Source organism: Hippoglossus stenolepis, chromosome 22, assembly GCF_022539355.2.
Source record: "Hippoglossus stenolepis isolate QCI-W04-F060 chromosome 22, HSTE1.2, whole genome shotgun sequence".
In the NCBI taxonomy this organism is placed as follows: Eukaryota; Metazoa; Chordata; class Actinopteri; order Pleuronectiformes; family Pleuronectidae; genus Hippoglossus; species Hippoglossus stenolepis.
Genome location: NC_061504.1, coordinates 8384217 through 8402063, shown reverse-complemented (window position 1 = coordinate 8402063; position 17847 = coordinate 8384217). Strand labels below are relative to the sequence as shown.

Below are 17847 nucleotides of genomic sequence, written 5' to 3'. Positions count from 1 at the left end.
TGGAAGTTGAGATCCTGCGGATACGCCCTGCTGACCAATTACAGGTCTCAGCCGTCAATCACGATGGCTTGCCCCATTTTCATTAGCATCAAATGACAAAATAATTTTTAAATGATCAGAATCGCAAACATCATGGTGATAAGAACGACCTGAACTGACAGAAACCATCTTTCAGAAAGATTTATTTGACGTGTACTTTGACGTTTTTATTTTGCTCCATGTCCCATCCAATAATATGGAGGAGTAAGGGGTTCTAACAAGCTTTAGTGACTTTATGTGATGTGGAGTTGAGTTGAGTGAAGACAGAACTTGACACATTCATTAATGTACATTTTAAATGCTCACTTATAAGCATGTTTGTATTAAGGATTCATTATTTGCATTGTAACAGTTCATTTAAACAAACACAGGTCACCCTCATGAGAAACTGCAGGACGCTCCACAGTATTATTATTATATGATAATGCTGAACATCTTTTATAATCATTTTTAAATGATGTAGTGGAAGCTGGTGAGAATGTCCATGTGTATGTTAGTTAGATATTATATGTATGGCACCACCTGGTGGCTCCTAATTAAAACAGCAGTTCTTTTAAAATACCTGCATAAAGGGCATTTGGATGTTTTAAATCAGGCACCAGTTAGGTAAATAATGGCACTTAAGGATTTTATCTGAAGTTTTCCATAAGTTTATTTCTCTCATGCTCTTGTATAAAGCTCCATATACGTGCTTCAGTGTAATTCATCCAAATATTTATGAGAGAGCTTTCCATGCAGCACATTAGGAATACAAATATTTACAAAAGAGAGTCCAACAAGTGATAGTGTCTGTCAACATTTGCTCTCACGCCTCAAGCTCCGTCATTCCTTCCCTCTATATCTCAGGTTTCATCTCACTGATATGGTGGTTTTCTGTCTCCCTCTCACAGGACCTGAAGCCTGTGGATGTCACCAACAAGAGGAGTCTATGGGAAAATAAAGGTGCCTCTCCAACCAAGGTAGTTACTATTCATTTTAAACAGAGTCATGATAAAGTGGGAAAGTTCATTTAGAATAACATGTCTGTAGTTTCTAATTGGTTTGTGGTCTGGGAAGGATTTTTTATGGTTTTTCACAAGACAACACTTTGCTAAAGAAATGGTGTAATATTAAAATAATAACATTTAATTATTTGAAATGGTGTGGCAGTGATGGGAGTAACAATGGCTCATGTTTGTTTTTGTTTTGAAGAACTCTCATAGCTAATTGACATCAGCATTAAATCTGGAATAAGCCTGAAGAGGTAAAGTCGTATTTGATCTATGTTTCTTCAGAGTTGCTGATCACACAGTGACCTCACACTCTGCTGTCACACTGTCAACCTTTATGCTCTCTGACGTCGGCTGGGCTGAGCTCTGTTCTGCTGTGGCTGGACACTACTGCTTATCTAATAAAGTATATATACTCATAATAGAGCGCAACAGTGACCGCCCACTTTTTCTCCATTGATGCTTTAGTGTTTTAAGCCTTTTAAGACTGAAAGAACTACACATCCCAGAAACCATTGCAAAATATCCCTTTCCAATGACTTCCACTGCGCTTCTTCTTAGATTTAACCTTGTTTATAATAGTGTTATCTCCACCAATCAGAGACAGTGCTACTACACCTGAGAATTGTGGGTAGTGTAGTACTTTTCTTTCACTTCAGGAATAAATAATATTTTTTCTTAAAAGGCAGTTGATATTATACAGACTTGTGGCTTCTACAGGAACGTATGATATTGTTTAATAATCTCATAGCTTGTGGTAAGCCTACCTCGGATGGTTAAAATATGATTGCTGATAATCAAAATCTGTATTCAGATAATTAATGGGATTTTTACATCCAGAACCACACTGTTGAGCTCTATGATAATAGATGTCTAAGTGTTTCAATCCTAAATGAGATATTGACAAATGCACTTCAAAATCACTTCTGTGCAGACCCTGGTACATTAACAGCACAAGATGGCAGCGCCTGTATCCAGAATTCTTCAGACTAATTTTTGACAAAATATAACAAATCAGTTTTATTGAAGTTAACACTGTCACAGCTCTTCAAACACTAAAGTCACAACATCTTCTGAGTGTCAAATAAAAGGAACAGAATGAACTGATCAACAGAGCCAGAGTGAAGCCATTTTGAGAGAAGGATTATGTTCTTGGCTCCATTAACACCCATAACTTGTTATAGCAGACTCAACAAAATCCAGAAGATTACAGTTCAGTATAAATTCTGCCGTAATAATATTAAACAGTGCAATAGTTGATGTCCCACAGCGGGCTGAGTGCTTCTCACAAATGGCTGTATCACATCACTGCTCCTTCCTCTGACAACCACAAATCACTGCTCTCTGTCCAGCTTCACTTGACTTTTTATTGCCCTGATGTTTACAGCGCTCTTTACAAGTCGGGCTCCGTGCTGAGTTCGCAAACGCAGCTTGACAGCTATGAATCACTGTCATCACCTCGCCTTTTCAAACAAGTCTGACCGGATGTAAATACATTCCAAATCTTAATTTCTGTATATAGAAGAAACAGAGAAGAAAGAGCCCCTCAATAGAAGTGAAACTCCGCATTGTGAAATAGAGCATGACAAGGAAATCCTACCTACCCACGTTTAAAATAAATAAAAAACTTTCCTCCCTACTCTGATAGTTTCTGCAGCCAACAGCTGCTGAGCAGGCCGGGGGCTGTGGTCCGCTGCAGCGAGTAGCGGGGTTGGAGGGCACCAGGCCGTGGTCTGCACTGACGTAAAAAGGGCCCTGAACAGGAAAGGTAGCGGTTAGCAACCTTGTCATTAGCTAACCGTGCTATGCTGTGATGTCAGGGAAGGGAAGAGAGCAGGATGACGTTCTGTGATTGGAATCTGGATAAGTTCGAGAGTCTGCATAGGTGGAAATGTTCGATCGCTCGCTGCTTTGACTGGCAGCTTTGCAGGTATGTTTGTCTGGATAAATATATCTTTGCTGCTTTATTACTTCCTGTCTTTGTGTGTTGCAGGTGGCAGGCAGAGGGGAGACCAAATCAGTTGCCAACGGTGAGTTTTTATAAGGCACCAGAAAGTATCGGCTCGTAACTGCGGAGCTTGTAAATTTGTGTGCAAGCGACGATACAAATGTGTGGGCAGGCATGTGAGCGTGGACGCCTCAGTTGTCTGGTGAACTTGTGGCTCCGCAGTATTAACACAGAGGCTCACATTATCACACTGGTCTGACGGAAAGGACTCAGAATGAAGACAGGGTCAGGCTCAAAATTCCTTTATACAAAAGTTCAGTAAACAAAAATCAGTCCAAGAGAGAAATTCAAGCAGGATCAGAGGTCACGCATGATTTAACAAAGTGCTGGAACACTGAACTCAAATGTGTCAAGATAAACAGGCAAAACTAAAGAGAAACTCAGTGGTTTAATACTAAAAAAGACAAGACATGGTGACACAGGGGGGGTCAGGAAGAGAAGTAGCCTGAAACAATACAAGATGTGAGTTTCATAATAAAACAGGAAAGCAACATAAAGAATAAATAAGGCCACTGAACTAAAGCAGAGAGGTGACATACATACTGTAATGTTGAACTGCGTCTCAGCCAACTGATTGGTTGAAGCTACTCTTGTCATGACTAGAGTTCCAAACACAGATTTTTTTTTAAAATCTAAATGTTGTAGTATCTGACTATAAAAGAAACCATGTCAGTGCAGCCCAGAGAAGTAAAGTTCCAGTTTGAAGGTTGTCACCGGCTGTTAGATTTATACAAAGCCCCGTGTCCACAAACCAATAACTGACCTTGTCATATCCTCCCCTGTGTCTTTTACATGTTGCTGTTTGGCCTTTTGCTCCGCGGCATTTTAGGATACCACTTAAACGTTGTTTGCTATTTTAAAAATCACATCTGAGTGCAGCGCCCCCACTAGCATGCAGGAGAGAGTGAGAGAGAGCACTTTTGGCCTTGAGTGACTCCGCACACGTCTGCGTAATGTGTTGCTTGTTCAGCGCACAGGACCGTACACACACACACACACACCTATTTCACCTCTGTAAACCCACTCAACAGCCATCTCGACGCCACTCAAACCTTGCAGCTCTTCCACTCATGTGCACATCCACTTGTGCTGCTCAGACCGCAGCCCTGCCTCTCTCCATTCCACAGCCGCTGCCCCTGCCAGGCCAGTTTGTCACATTAATAGCTGGTATGTTGGAGATTAGCACGGCATCACAGTCTGACTCAGAGGATGACAAGAGGCTTTGTAAAGATTTTGTGTTTCTTGCCAGTCGTTGGCTGCAGGACCTTACAGACATTTGACACCAAACCTGGACCACATACAAGTTCGCAGAGACACACTCTCCACATGCTCGGCTGTGATAGCGAGCCGCCACAAATGTTCACAAGTTTGGTGTAGGTAGAAATCTAACCCTCACTAAAATTAAAACGATAACTTTCAAGTGAGGAGCAGTGCTGGAGCAGTGCTGCAGCCTGAAAACTGAAAAGCCCAAACCTTCAAAGCACCACTTTTAAATACATTCATTAATTCTTGAGAACTGCAACCAACAAACATGTTAGAGCAGAACATTTATTGATATATGACTATAGATACTATTTCACAAGAGTTTTGAGTCTTTTCTAACAGGTTGTGTACAGTCTAAGTTTCCCTGGAGCCCGCATCAAATATCCTGTAAAGTGCATGTTGACTGCAGTTAACTGCATGACTCACTGTGGCGTCTGCCTCTTGCTTTGACCCTTTGTGTCTGAGGGCCCACACCTGTCTGCAGACTTAGTCCAGCTGCTGATAGATTTGATTTGTGTCTCTCACCAGGGATGGGGCACTAATGTCTTGAAGAAGCCACTAACTCTGGGGACCACGACAATCCAAGACGCTTCCTTTGACTTTGTCTTAAGAACCAAATAATGACCACACGCCCAAGAGGGGACCCCAAGAGAACGGAGGGACAGGAGAGATGCTGTCCGAGCACTGTACTGAAACAACATCTTATTTTCGTACGGTTGCCACAAATAGTGCCTTTGCACAATGATTTTTTTTTGCTTTCTAAAAGAAACAAAATGCTGTGAAATTTGGACATTTGTAATTACTGTTACTAATTACTTTATACAATCCAGCCAGGAAGAAGGAAAACTAATTAAATTTAGATTTATCTTGTTTGTACTCCACGCCAACAGTTCTGATAAGAGACAGAATAGATGAGATAAACGTTTCCACATTCAGAAGAGATGGGTGAAATCAGTTCTCTCCCTCATACAGATCCTTTTCCATCTCTCTTTTTTTTATTTATATTTAAAGCAAAAGCTTCACACATTGCTATTTTATTCAACGTTCACCAGTTCAGGATAGAAATATAAGCACTTATAGAATTTAGCTGATTTCACTTTTTATTTTGTCTTACCAATAGTGCAGCAATGGTCTGAGTAATATATGTTAGCACATGTGATGTTTTGAATATGACCTATCATACTGTATCGTATATAACATCTTTATACTCAAAAACAAAAGGTATTGTTTGCTTTTTTTTGTATCCAGAAACTATTCACCAACGGGCAATTCACTTTGGAGGTGATAGGAGTGTTGAATATTCAGAAGGCCATTACGACTCTTATTATCCTTTATGTCATTTTATTTATGTTTTAATGTGTTTTGTTCTTTTCTATTTCTAGCTGTTTTTGTAGCTTTTGTACCTGTTTGATCACTTTAAAAATCTTCAGACATTCCTCTCTTGAAAAGCAGGTGCTCAAGGTGCCGTCGCTGCTTGAAAGATGCAGGTTTTATAATGTGGGAAATCGGCAAACCACTTTTTTTTTTTAAATACTTTTTTGCATCTAGTCTGTGCACACTTCTATGCTCAGCAATCATTTTCTAATTGAGGGCACGCAAAGTAAAATTATGGTGCCTAAGCATTTAGCAAGACGCGAGGACAGTACAAGGATATTTACCACTATGTAACTCTTCTGGCCTTATGATTGCAGTGACAGCTGAGGTACAGTACATAAAAGCCTCCCATCAACTCTGTACGAAACTAAGACTGGATTTCATGTTTATTTTTCACTGACGTGGTCTTACAGCAGCGTGTTCCCTTTCAATTGTTGTGCGGCAGAAGCTTTGACAAGCGTATGAATGGTTTGCCCGGGCATTAAATTGATCTATGTTACTGCTCAAAGTCTGACAATCACATTCCATGGCTCCTAAAAAGAGCAGGGGAGCTTGACCAAAATATTTTAAAGCGTGATTTAATGTGACATTTATGTTTTTTTTTTAGTACAGTGGTTTCATAATGCCGTATTGTTTTTTTTTCTACAACCTTGTGTCCATTTTATGTTTTTTATTCTTTTATTTCCATGTTTAACCAGACACTTTGTTGTTTGTGTAGCGCTAAGCCTATGCAAAACACACTATCTGTAGTCTCTCTGATCACTCCCAATGTCATACAAGTGGGCAGTTTCCAACTGGATGGATGTTTTAAACATTGTACCCTTTTACTCAACAACAGCAATAAAGACATTGAGGTATTCCACATTGTTCTGTTTCAAGATTTGTCTTCTCTACACACAAACCACATTATACACTGTGTTTACCTTAGACTGTGTAAAGAAGGACGACACATATACCCACTTCCTCCCACTATCCAGAAACAAAGCCAAAATATCCTGGATACGAATGCTGCCATCTTGCACCCATGACGTCTTTCGGAGCCAGTAGCAATCGGGGGATGGAGGGATGGAGGTGAGGTCCAATCACAAGTATCAACTGTCAATCCTGATGTTTCACCCCTTTTTTAGAGCATACAATCACAAATTAAAACCAGAGTTGCTGAAAAAATGAGCACTTGAACATACAACAGTCTGATGCGACCTAAAATTAATGAAACCATCTTTAAGCTAAATCTATTTAATGTGTATTTTGCCTTTTAATTTGGCTCATGTCCCATTCACTAACATAGAGGAGGCCTTCACTGGAAGCCGATCTTAAGGCGAATTAAGACATAAATAGTGTTGTTTTTAGCTAAACAATTGAAATACATTGTTAAAAGAATCATTTTCCTTTAACCTCCAACCAATTAACAATAAAACCACAATAATCATTTACAGACAATTTGGGATTGAGTCACTCTTGGAACGAGCCTCTAGTGGACAATTAATGAACTACACGTTTTTTTGCACTTCCGCATTGGCTTCCTCTCGGCCCCGGAAGTTGCGGCAATGGCGACACCGTGCTAACGACAGGTGAGACACGCTAGCACCAGCTGAGTTAGCTCATAGCTGCTAAGTTAAATTCACGAGTTATTTACATTGCGGCTCCCTGAAGACCTGCTAGCTCATGTAACATAAATATGATATAAGTAGCATTAGCTTGTTAGCGCGTGTGACTTTGGTTCTATCAACCAAAAGGAGGTGAACATATATAAATGGACACTTCTATAAAAAGTCAAATATAACAGTAAGGACTTCTTTCCATTGTGCTGCTTTATGAGCTGAAGCTCGTGTAATGCAAACATTATATCTTTAGCTTGTTAGCTAGTGTGACTTTGCTGCTATCAACCAAATGGAGGTAAAGTGTAAAGCTTTGGAATTCTTTCTACAATATCTTGATTATTCAACAACAATATCATTCATTGAGTTGCTTGTTTATATGTTTGACTTTCCTCGTGACGTTTTTATGTCTAACAAATCAAAAACATTTCCAGTTTCCTGAATGTGAGTGTTGGCTGATAATCTCCACACGGCTCTGTGGAGTTGTAAATGTAATATGTTTTTGTTTTGGGGTTTTATCACCAGACTCTACAGCAGCACTGAATATTTGATGGTTGATGGGAAAAAGTCTTGCATAAATTTACAGTCTCCAAACCCGCGCACTGCTTTCTGCTACTTCTCATTTTGTTCTTCAGCAGCACAGAGCTGATGTATTTTTTTAGAAACTGAAAGAAACAAGGAAACAACAAAACTTCCCAAGATCAATTTTATTTCCTGGCCTAAAAGTCATTTGAAGTGGAAACAAGTTGTGTGTCCAATTTCAGGCCCGGAGTGAAGCAGATTACGCGGAGCACTTGAAGGCAGCGTTCCCCTCCAGGTATAACTCATCTCTCTGACCCCAACAGTAGAACTGACGACCCCAACCAGTCAGAGAAAAGATATGTGGTCACATGACGACCAAGGCTGTATTAACTATGCTTCCTGGTGGGTTGGATGATTGAACCTGTGTCTGTCTGGATGTGAGGATAAGACCTGACTTTACTGGTGATCCCACCTCTTCCTCTGGGATACACAAGGAGGTAAGATCATGACCTCTGGGCACATCGCAGCAAAACCCTTACAACTCATTGCATGTCATTGAATTTGCATCGATGTAAAGTTGATATTTTGCATTTTTTGATGAAACTTGAGTGAGCTGTGCTGACATCAAACTGTAAAACCCCTCAGCATGAACTAAGAACTTGCTGCTACTCATACAAAGCCTTGAATGCTGAATGAAATTGGCTTAGACATTGCCTAAGTAGCCTCTTTAAGATTTTATGATGGCTTTTTGTGTGATGTATCCTGATCCGAGCGGTGCATATGCTCGTGAAGAAGGTGCTAAGCTCGCCCCTGAGGCTGTCGTGTTTCTAGCATGCTTCGGGGTTTGACTTTAATGCCGCCTAATGCCGAAACCAGCACCCACAACATTCCTGCCACTGTCAGACTGTGTGTAATTCCATCGTTTCAGCCAGACGGGGACTGACCACATGCATTAAAGCAAATACACGCTTAATACCCCGGCCATGACAGCCCGCATACACTGTGAATTCTTTCTGGGTTTTCCAGTCAGTGCTTTCCCTCAGCCAGATGGTATTTGTCTTTCTCCTCCTCCTCCTCCTCCTCCTCCTCCGTTGTCCCCAGTCTCGCTCTCTTTCTCTTCACATTTCTCATTCTTTGTCTTTCAACGTCAGCTGCTCAATCTGATGAAACAAGTAACAACCACGCTGGGACGCCAAGCGCCACATCGTTTGAATTGGAGTAGAGATGTAGTAGAATTTAAACAGAAGCTTGACTTTTTCTCCTTTTTTTTTTCAAACCATATGCCGGGAAGGTGTTAATATGCCATGCAGAGATTGAATGTGCAGCTGGGCCTTTGAAACTGGTTGGAAAGACAGGACTGCAGCCAGGCAGGAGGAGGAGGAGAAGGGTTGGATGTGGGGATGTGGAACCGCTTTTCATAGCCCAACATCACCCTTTAAATGTGGGCATAAAAAATGTTACTGCTATTACCCCAAAAAAAAGAAGCATTGGACTTGTCTCTGCGATGAGGGAGATGTTTAGTAAACAGGACAAATCCCTGAAAGATAAAACATGTTCCCCATGTAAACCGCAATGACAGAAATAGCCTGTGAATGTGGGTCCCCCCCTTTACTGTGTAAATGCTGAGGTGAGCTCAACCTATTGTCTGGAGGAGTAACTCAACACCTGTTCAAAAGAACGCTCTATTATTTTTAAAAATAGACCCCTGCTCTCCCCCCCACCGCTTGGCCCTACGGACACTAGTTTTTACAATCAGGTGATTTTATAAGCGTGTGGAAAGTACGTGGTCTGAGGGACTGTTGTGCACAGTCATATTCCGACATGTAAGGAACCCAGTGGTTCAGCAGCCTCACTGAATCCATCCCTGTGACCTTGACCCCAATCAACCCAGTGTTGTTCTGGAGGCTACATTGACTATAGCTCCATTTCTTTACTTAAAGATACTTTATATAATGGAGTTGTTCCCATGCACATTAGCTCACAGCATTTTCTTTAATGATTTAGCATTGCATACTGAAGTTGGGATTTAATGAAGATAAGAGTTTGATGAAAAGATCAATACGACTCAAGCTTTGCCGTAAATATTAAATGAAAGCCTGGTTTGTTCAGCTCAGCATAAAAACTGAAAATCAGATGGAAACAGTTTTCAAAGCTCTGTTCAAAATTTGAAAGCATCTTTTTTACCAGCAAATCTAAACAACGCAAATTAATATGTTGTACCATGTTTGTCTGATACATAAAAAAATCAACAAGGGTTAAGTGCTATTAACTATACTACTATCGCTACAATACAAATCTTCTCATCCAACTCTCACCGAGAAAATAATTTGCCATATAACATGTAAATATATATAGTGTATATATAGAGTATATATAGAACTACCTAAAATGACAGAAACCTTTGAGACTTTGAGTTTAGGACCTATACTGTAGCATGTCACCAGGTGGCGCTCAAGATGCTTTGGCTTCACTTCTGTGGAGCTGTTATGTCTTCCATCTTTATATACAGTCTATGGTAAACCCTCAGGCTATCTGTTAAAAAGTTGGAGGTAACCACAGTGACCTCAGCATGACATCATCAGGGTTATTCTTCCTAAAAACACAGAGGACAATATACAGTTGTTCTCACAGGGTTCAAGTGAACTGAGCTTCATGTGTAAAATTGTAAGAACGCCCCTTTAATGAGTAAAATAAACAGGCCGCACTGAAAAAAATAAAACTTTTTTTACTTGAATAAAAGATGTTACGTTTGAACACCAAATCACATTTGATATGACGGACATCTCTTCCGGCGCACGTCTTCAAAGTGTTTTGAGCTCCTGGAAAATTGTTTCGAGTGTTTGTATTGAAGCTGATACGACGTGCGTAACTTCAGGTGCGTCAGAGCGTCCCTGAAGAACTTGTGCAGTTTCAGAGCTGCTCAGACGCCAGTCGGCCGCCTGCAGCCTTTATCAGTGCCAAGAGGAAATGACTGAGGATTAGGCCTGGAGTTGTTTAAAGCCCTGGGCCCCTGCTCGCAGTGCCTATGGTGGAATCATTTCAAATTCTACAATTGTTCCAATCTCCCATCACGTAGCCAAGATTTCTTTCTCTCTTTTTGTAGGTTTTCGTTTTGCTGTTTACACAAATGATAAAAGCGGAGAGTAGAAGATGAGAAACCATCTGTCCAAGGGAAAGAAATCTCAAGTGCCCATAACAACATTACAGTCGATAAGATAAAGAGGAAAATATCATAAAGTAAAACAACAAATCAGAACAAGAAAATCAATAGAAAAATAAATGTGAACAGCCCTAATAATATTGAACCCCAGAGAACTCAGCGTGGAGGTGTGTGTCATTGTAACAGCTGAGTTAAATAATAAAACTTTTAACACCAAAAAAGGGGATTCATTAAAAATGTATATTGAAGTGCTGATGTTCGATGTTTGGATTGATTGTGTGCTTTCCTCTTTGATTCAGATCATTTGAATCCAAGATGTCTGAAGAGGAAGTTGAGGAGATGCAGTGAGTGCTTTTATTTCTTCTTCTGAGCAATTCCGGTGTTTTATGTGCAGAACATATTTTTGTCTTATTGGTCTAAAAGTTCAAAACTTCACTTCTTTTCTTCTCAGAGACAAAGGTAAGTAAAGACTTTGAGAGCGTTTAGTTTTTTTTTTTCTTGAAGCAGAATGTCACTACCAAGGTACATCGCTAGACGTAGCTGACCCGGTTATGTCTCTTCAGGGGTAGAAACGCAGCAAGAGGAAGGTAAGGACTTCTGCGTGCGCGTGTGTGTGTGCAGTATTGTTCCCTGCATATCTGCTGTCAGCGATGAAAGCCATGTTTTCTGTTTGAATGTGTTTTCTGTTTGAATGTTAACATTTCATTTGTCAACAATGGGCCGTCGGCTCATGTGTAACTCACTTTGCATCAAAATGATCTCAATCCCATTTTTTGCATTCGTACATCTGTATATTTAAATCTCCTGACAGAGGTTGTGAGGAAGATTTTCTTAAGTGAACTTATAAGAGTATGTTTGGTGTTTTAAACCACGTTATTTTGTCAATCATCATATTTAGTTTTTTATATTTACGTTGTTAGGGTTAATATGAAATATTATGTGCTAGGTCTTAAATACATTTACGTTTATGTTAATGTTTATTTAACTCTCCTTTCGTTGTGCTTTAAAATAAGTTATATTAAAAAATGTTTTTTCACTACATGCATATTTTGTCAATTATGGGGAATTTTCAGGTATTCTGGTATTTCCTTCATATCTGTCGTACTTGACATGAGTCCTAAAAGTCCTAAGTTGAACTTGTCGAAATCTGCAGAAACACTCTTCTGAGTATTTGTTATTCTCACTGGATAAAATTACACAAAGTAAACAGAAAAATAAATGTTTCTTTCCTGTTGTTCTGCGACATGTTGAGATTCTGCTTTGATATGTAAAATGTTATAAACAGCACACGGCCTCACTTTGTGATCCGACATTATTCCCTGTGTTAGCTTTGTTCAGAGTGAATGTCAGATACCAGCACTGGGTTTTTCAGTTTCTCCCAAGAGACAATATCACAGTTCTCAGTTTGACCAAATCCCAGCTGCGAGCTGTTTGCCAGCGTCTCACTGATCCGCTAATCCATAGTCTGCTTGCCCAGTCATGGAGACACTGAAAAAGGAAGGTTTGTATGAATAGTTGTAGTCTGGAAATAATGCCTTTATTTATGTTTTTTTACTTACAAGCTGTGGGATGTTATTGTAGTGGAGTGTGTGTCTGGCAGCCTCCTGTTGTCGTGTTTCTTTGCCAACAACAACCCTTTTGTCTTCATTTTTCTTTGTTGTGTTTTTTTGGCACATCAAAGAAGTTGCACCTGAAGTAGAAGGTAAATCTCTTTATTTTTCTATTTGTCAGTATAAACCCAACTGCTTCTGCTATAGAATAATATATAGGTAGAAAATGGATAACATTAAATGTTAACTTGATATTATAGTACTTGTGTATAATACTGCTCATATCAATGCTTTTGCATTATGTATAAACTATATAAAAACTCTATTTCTTTTCAATTAGAGCCTCTGCCTGCACTTAACAGTAAAAATGAATTGCCTCATTTACCTTTATCAACGTTATGTTCAGTTTTCACTCATCACTGTGATGTTTGGCTGCGAATGAGCCGCCTGCTGAGTTAATATTTGATGAATTCATTCCAAAATTAGATATCTCCTCTGTGAAAAGTGTGTCTACACTCAACTGAGACAAATAATTAGAACTGGGATCCAAACCACTTCAGTTTATTTTTGGAGTTTTATCTATTTACTGGCAGAAGATTATTTCCTCCCTAAAAGGTTTTTTGGTAGTTTTCCCTGTAGTTGAGTGTTAAGGACAGATGATGTTGCAGGTTGTTAAGCCCTGTGTGATTTCTGAATATTAGCTTTACAAATACAATTTGATTGATTGACTGACTGATTGAAGATCGACAGAATATAAACATCTGAAACTGTTCTTTTTAATTTGGACATTTTGTAAACCTCTTCATCATCTTGTTTATTCTACTGTATGTCTTATTGCATCTAATCATGTTCTCATAATTATTTAATTATTGTTTCTCACCACCTCAGAACCTCCTCCCACCGCTGAAGGTAATGACTTGTTCTACTCATATTTTTTAGTGAAGTAATCAACAATAGACTTTGACTTGAGCTTAAGCTATTCTTGTTCTTATTTGAGCATTGTAATTTGATCATTGCTAAAATAAGATCAACCTTTTTTAGTCCCACAACGGGGAAATTCTCAATGTTCGAGCAGCAAGGGCAGTCAGAAGTTGACATCAGTAAAGTAATAAGTACTTTTAAGTGTAAGAAAATAAAGTGAAATACTATAAATGGAATAAAAACAAACTGCCCTCTTCTTTCAACTAACTCAACTGCACATTCTGAACCATTACCTTAGATAATGTTAAATAACAGAATATTTACTGATCAGCTATTCTCCATTTTTTCCACCGATCATTGAATTGTCTGCTCACATCACCTCCACAAAGAGCCTGCAGAAGAAGGTAGCATATATTCGTTTTCAAGCTTTAATGCATTGTGTGACTAAATAACACTATATCACTCTGGCTTCTGTACCCCACCATGTTTCACAGAGAAGATCTTACACCTTATATTTGTTGGAAATGATAATAGTGCGTTTTCAATTCCCTGTTGCGGATGAACTCATGTGGTGTAAATGCTTTGCTTTTTATTTTCCCCCTCATGCCTTTATATTTATTCTGATAATACACTTCCATAAAAGAACTGCCTCCACTGTCTGAAGGTAAAGCTTTCATGCCCTGAAACCCAGATAATACTCCCACTGTAAACTCAATATGAAAAAGCATTCAGACGTTGTTTAGACTTTCTATTTCTTCCCCTGGAAGTCAGGAAACTTTTCCAAATCCAAATATACAAAGCAGATATCAGCACGGAGGGAAATAGCATTTGCAAATAATAAAGTACATCCATTTGTGTTCTGCCTGCTGAGTTTTTTTCTTCTTCTTCTTCTTCTGCTGTAGAGTCTCCAGTTGCAGATGAAGGTACTGTTTGCTGTTTACTGTTTGGATTTTGTGATCATTATTGTTGTCTAGCTGATGTGTGTGTTTGACAACTGCTGCAAAACAAGTGCTCTGCAACACATGCTCACAAACACTTGCCAGAGTAAAAGCTGTGTGTTATTTCAAAAACAGGATATTGGGATATTATGAAGATCCCCTCGTTGTTTCAGAGGAGGAGCAGTGAATTTCACTTGTACATTGTGTTACACATGCTGCTCATTATGTGACAGCTGCACTGGACATCATGCATAAAATGGCTACAGACAGGAATGTAACAAAAAATACAAAAACCATTGTGCTGAATCCAGAAAGTGATTATTCACCGACACAGTACATAAGTCAGAGTGTGTGTTGAGGGTGTTTGTATTGTATTGTGAATAATAATCTGTTGCTCAGATGTTCCCAGACCACGGGAGCGAGTCAGGCTCAGTGAGATGCAGGATTAAACAATGTGACGTGAGATGCACAATTTATACAAATATACTGTTTTGTCAATATTAACATTTTAGTCTTAAAAACTAAATAGATTAAATCAATAAACAAATACAAAATAAACTGTATATGAGCATACGGTGGTATCTTAACTGTGATGTCCCTTCTTTTCACGACAGTAGATGACCCAGAACCCAAACCAAAGTAAGTCCTCTGTCAGTGTTTATATCGTCCAACTGCTGACAAACTGGGTAAAGTTCTTCTTCTAACCCAGTAATGTTTTATTTTAGAGCGTTTGCTCCAGCAATGACTGTGCCAAAGATACCAGAGGGAGAAAAAGTCGACTTTGATGTGAGTCATTGATGCCGTTTCAAAAGAAAAGTTTGACATTTGGGGATTTTCTTGCTGAGCATTTGATGAGATGATTAATTTATTCAGAAATATGATGCTACAGTAGCTTATCCTAAAGACAGGAAGCAGTTCTTACACCAATGGTTTTTGTACAGGTGAACCAATCAAGATATATTGGATTGCTTTGGATGATTTTAATTTTTTTATTTGTGATAGTGCCAGGTTAGCTGTTTACCCCTGTTAACAGTCTCCACACTCTGCTATGCAATTCTAAGCTATGCTAACTGACTTAACATTTATTTTTAGTGCACAGAAAGAAGGTCTATAAGTGTAATTCCCAAAAGTCAAACTATGTCTTTAGGCAACACAGATAAAAACACACACTCTTGTGAATTTAGAACAAATATCAATCTCCTAAAATCGCCTGATTATTTTCCATTAAGAGTATACTAAAAAAAAACAAATACCCTCTTTTTTCTCAAGTTTTGTGGAAATCCAATCAGTAGGTTTTGTGTAATTCTGCTGACAAACCAACATACAGAGGGGGGTGAACTACGGTTAGTACTAGGTCTTACTGAGAAGAGAATGTTACAAAAGGAGGTCCTCTTAAGAACAGCCCTTCAAACGTGTGTATGTGGCTGCAGGACATCCAGAAGAAGCGCCAGGAGAAGGATCTTGCTGAGCTGCACTCTCTGATCGAGGCCCACTTCATCCAGCGGAAGAAGGACGAGCAGGAACTCATCACTCTCGTTAACAGGATCGTAAGTCTTCCAGGAACGCTGGCCAAGATCACTGGAGTGATGCATTGAATCACACCATGTGTTTGTGTGTGTGTTTGTGTGTGGATGTGCAGGAGAAGCGTTGTGCTGAGAGGGCTGAACAGCAGGGGATCCGTGCTGAGCAGGAGAAAGAGAGACTGGCACGTGTTGCTGTGAGTAATCGCAGTCATCTCATCATTTTCAGGACATGACGCTGTATACAACAAATAAATGACTGGCACCCTGCAGCTCCACCTAGTGTCCCAAATATGATTAGGGAGTTGGGACTGTGTGTGTGTCCTGGTGAGCAATCTTCTCAGGCTGCAGGGAGTGACAGATACTGTGTGTAAAAGTCAACAGTGAAGAAATACCCTATCCATTATGTTTCACCTATATTTCTTTATTGTGATATCCTGTAAAGCAGCAGAGGGAGGCCAGTCTTTGAAATATGAGTGTGCTGCTTACTGATGTCACATTATAGATTTGTCCCTTGCGGCCTTTATTTTTATGCAGCTTTCCAATGACACAGATATGAATCCGACTTACTTTTCAGGGACTCTTTTCTTTAGGATTTCATTCACAAATGCTACCGTATTTCTGGAGTGCTGGGTAAAATTAATATGTCTCCAAAGGGGAGTTTTGTCCTTAATTTAAAGCTGCAGAAATATTTTTATTATAACATGGTTGTTGCTTATAGTGACAAACCTACAAAGATTTATCAGTTCCTCTCACCTATGCAGCATTTTAGTGCCTTTGAGCTCATTTTTCTTTTGAGTTTAAAAACTGATTCTTGCTCCAGAATGAAAGTTGTGGTTTTAAACTCTTCTTTATGAGCAGAGAATGATACACACTTGATAAACGGCAAAACATTTTACAAATCGGAGGAAGAACAATTATGTGTTATACCTCCTCACTGTGTTTGCACAATACATAAGCAGTATATCAATAATATATATTGAACCTTTATTATATTGCTACTGATAAAAACCTTATTTTGCAATGTTTATGGATTTCGTTTTTATTGCCCAGCCCTAGTTGCTCCATATGAGCTTGTTAAATGGACAACTGTATGGTATCAACGTAGTGATTATGTCAGTGTTGTGTTTACAGCTTGTTTCTGCTGCCCACAAGAGGCCAAAAACATGTTGTTAGAAATCAATATGAAACTTGTTGTTATGATGAACAGATTTTCTTGCAGCTACTCTAAAGGTTACCTATGTCGTTGGCTGGTGAACAGGTGTTTCTATTCCCCCGATCATGGTGTACAATCTGTGCTGCAGGAAGAAAAGGAGAGGAAGGAGCAGGAGGACGCAAGAAGAGGAAAGCTCTGACAAACATGACTCACCAGTATGCCGGCATCCAACAAAGGGTCAGACGGCACACAAACATGTATTTGAGTTTAAATAAATAAATAACGGTAATTAAACTTGGCTTCTTCTTTCATCCTTTCCTCCTGTATTTATTCTTCCATCCAACAGGACGGCAGGAAGGGAGCTAGGAAGCAGACAGAGCGAGAGAAGAAAAAGAAGATCCTGGCAGACAGGAGGAAGCCGCTCAAGATCGACCACCTCAGTGAGGACAAACTGAAGTGAGGAGAGTTTCTACTATGAGCAGTTATCATTCACAGCTCTGTAGTCGGCCACATTTCCAGTCTGATCCATGTGATTTATTTGAGAAACTGAAGAGACAGAAATATGATGTAAGTACTTTGCCTCTGGATGTTCATGTGCTGATGACTCTGTGAAATTACACGAGTGAAAATCATTTTCTCCAAACTACATTTTTCTAACCATGTTATCAGTGGAAAAGTGGGGTTGACAGCGTCCTCAGAAAAGTTCAGCTCCTGAATTGAGACACAGCTACTATCTAGTAAACTTTTGTGTTGCTTTTTAACAGAGCCAGGGTAACGTTTTCCTGTCTTTATGCTAAGCTAAGTTAACT

At 39.4% G+C, this 17847-nt stretch overlaps 2 protein-coding genes and 1 long non-coding RNA gene across 8 annotated transcripts in view; all 3 read left to right on the top strand.

Annotated features, from left to right (window-relative positions):
- The window catches only part of cald1a (caldesmon 1a), a 53339-nt gene extending 46799 nt beyond the window's left edge, over nt 1-6540 (top strand). For 5 of the 6 annotated variants that reach the window (XM_035147102.1, XM_035147100.1, XM_035147099.1 and 2 more), the window contains 3 exons: nt 930-998; nt 3022-3058; nt 4828-6540. In XM_035147102.1, the coding sequence (XP_035002993.1) occupies nt 930-998; nt 3022-3058; nt 4828-4841 (120 nt within the window). In that variant the 3' untranslated portion in view covers nt 4842-6540. Of the gene's footprint in view, nt 1-929; nt 999-1230; nt 1283-3021; nt 3059-4827 lie in introns of all 6 variants that reach the window. The other variant, XR_004694532.1, reaches the window with a different exon arrangement.
- Nucleotides 6541-8038: 1498 nt separating this feature from the next.
- On the top strand, nt 8039-11561 carry LOC124851301. Its single transcript, XR_007032340.1, has 4 exons — nt 8039-8290; nt 11253-11297; nt 11405-11412; nt 11517-11561. It is a non-coding gene; the product is annotated as an uncharacterized LOC124851301 (long non-coding RNA).
- A 450-nt stretch (nt 11562-12011) lies between these two features.
- Nucleotides 12012-17799, top strand: tnnt2e (troponin T2e, cardiac). The gene is given in 13 exon segments (XM_047338670.1): nt 12012-12026; nt 12535-12655; nt 13392-13412; nt 13814-13828; nt 14327-14347; nt 14977-15001; nt 15088-15148; nt 15793-15909; nt 16002-16079; nt 17187-17214; nt 17217-17275; nt 17385-17495; nt 17498-17799. Coding segments are annotated over 13 exon segments (825 nt in total). The 3' UTR covers nt 17651-17799.
- Nucleotides 17800-17847: the final 48 nt, after the last annotated feature.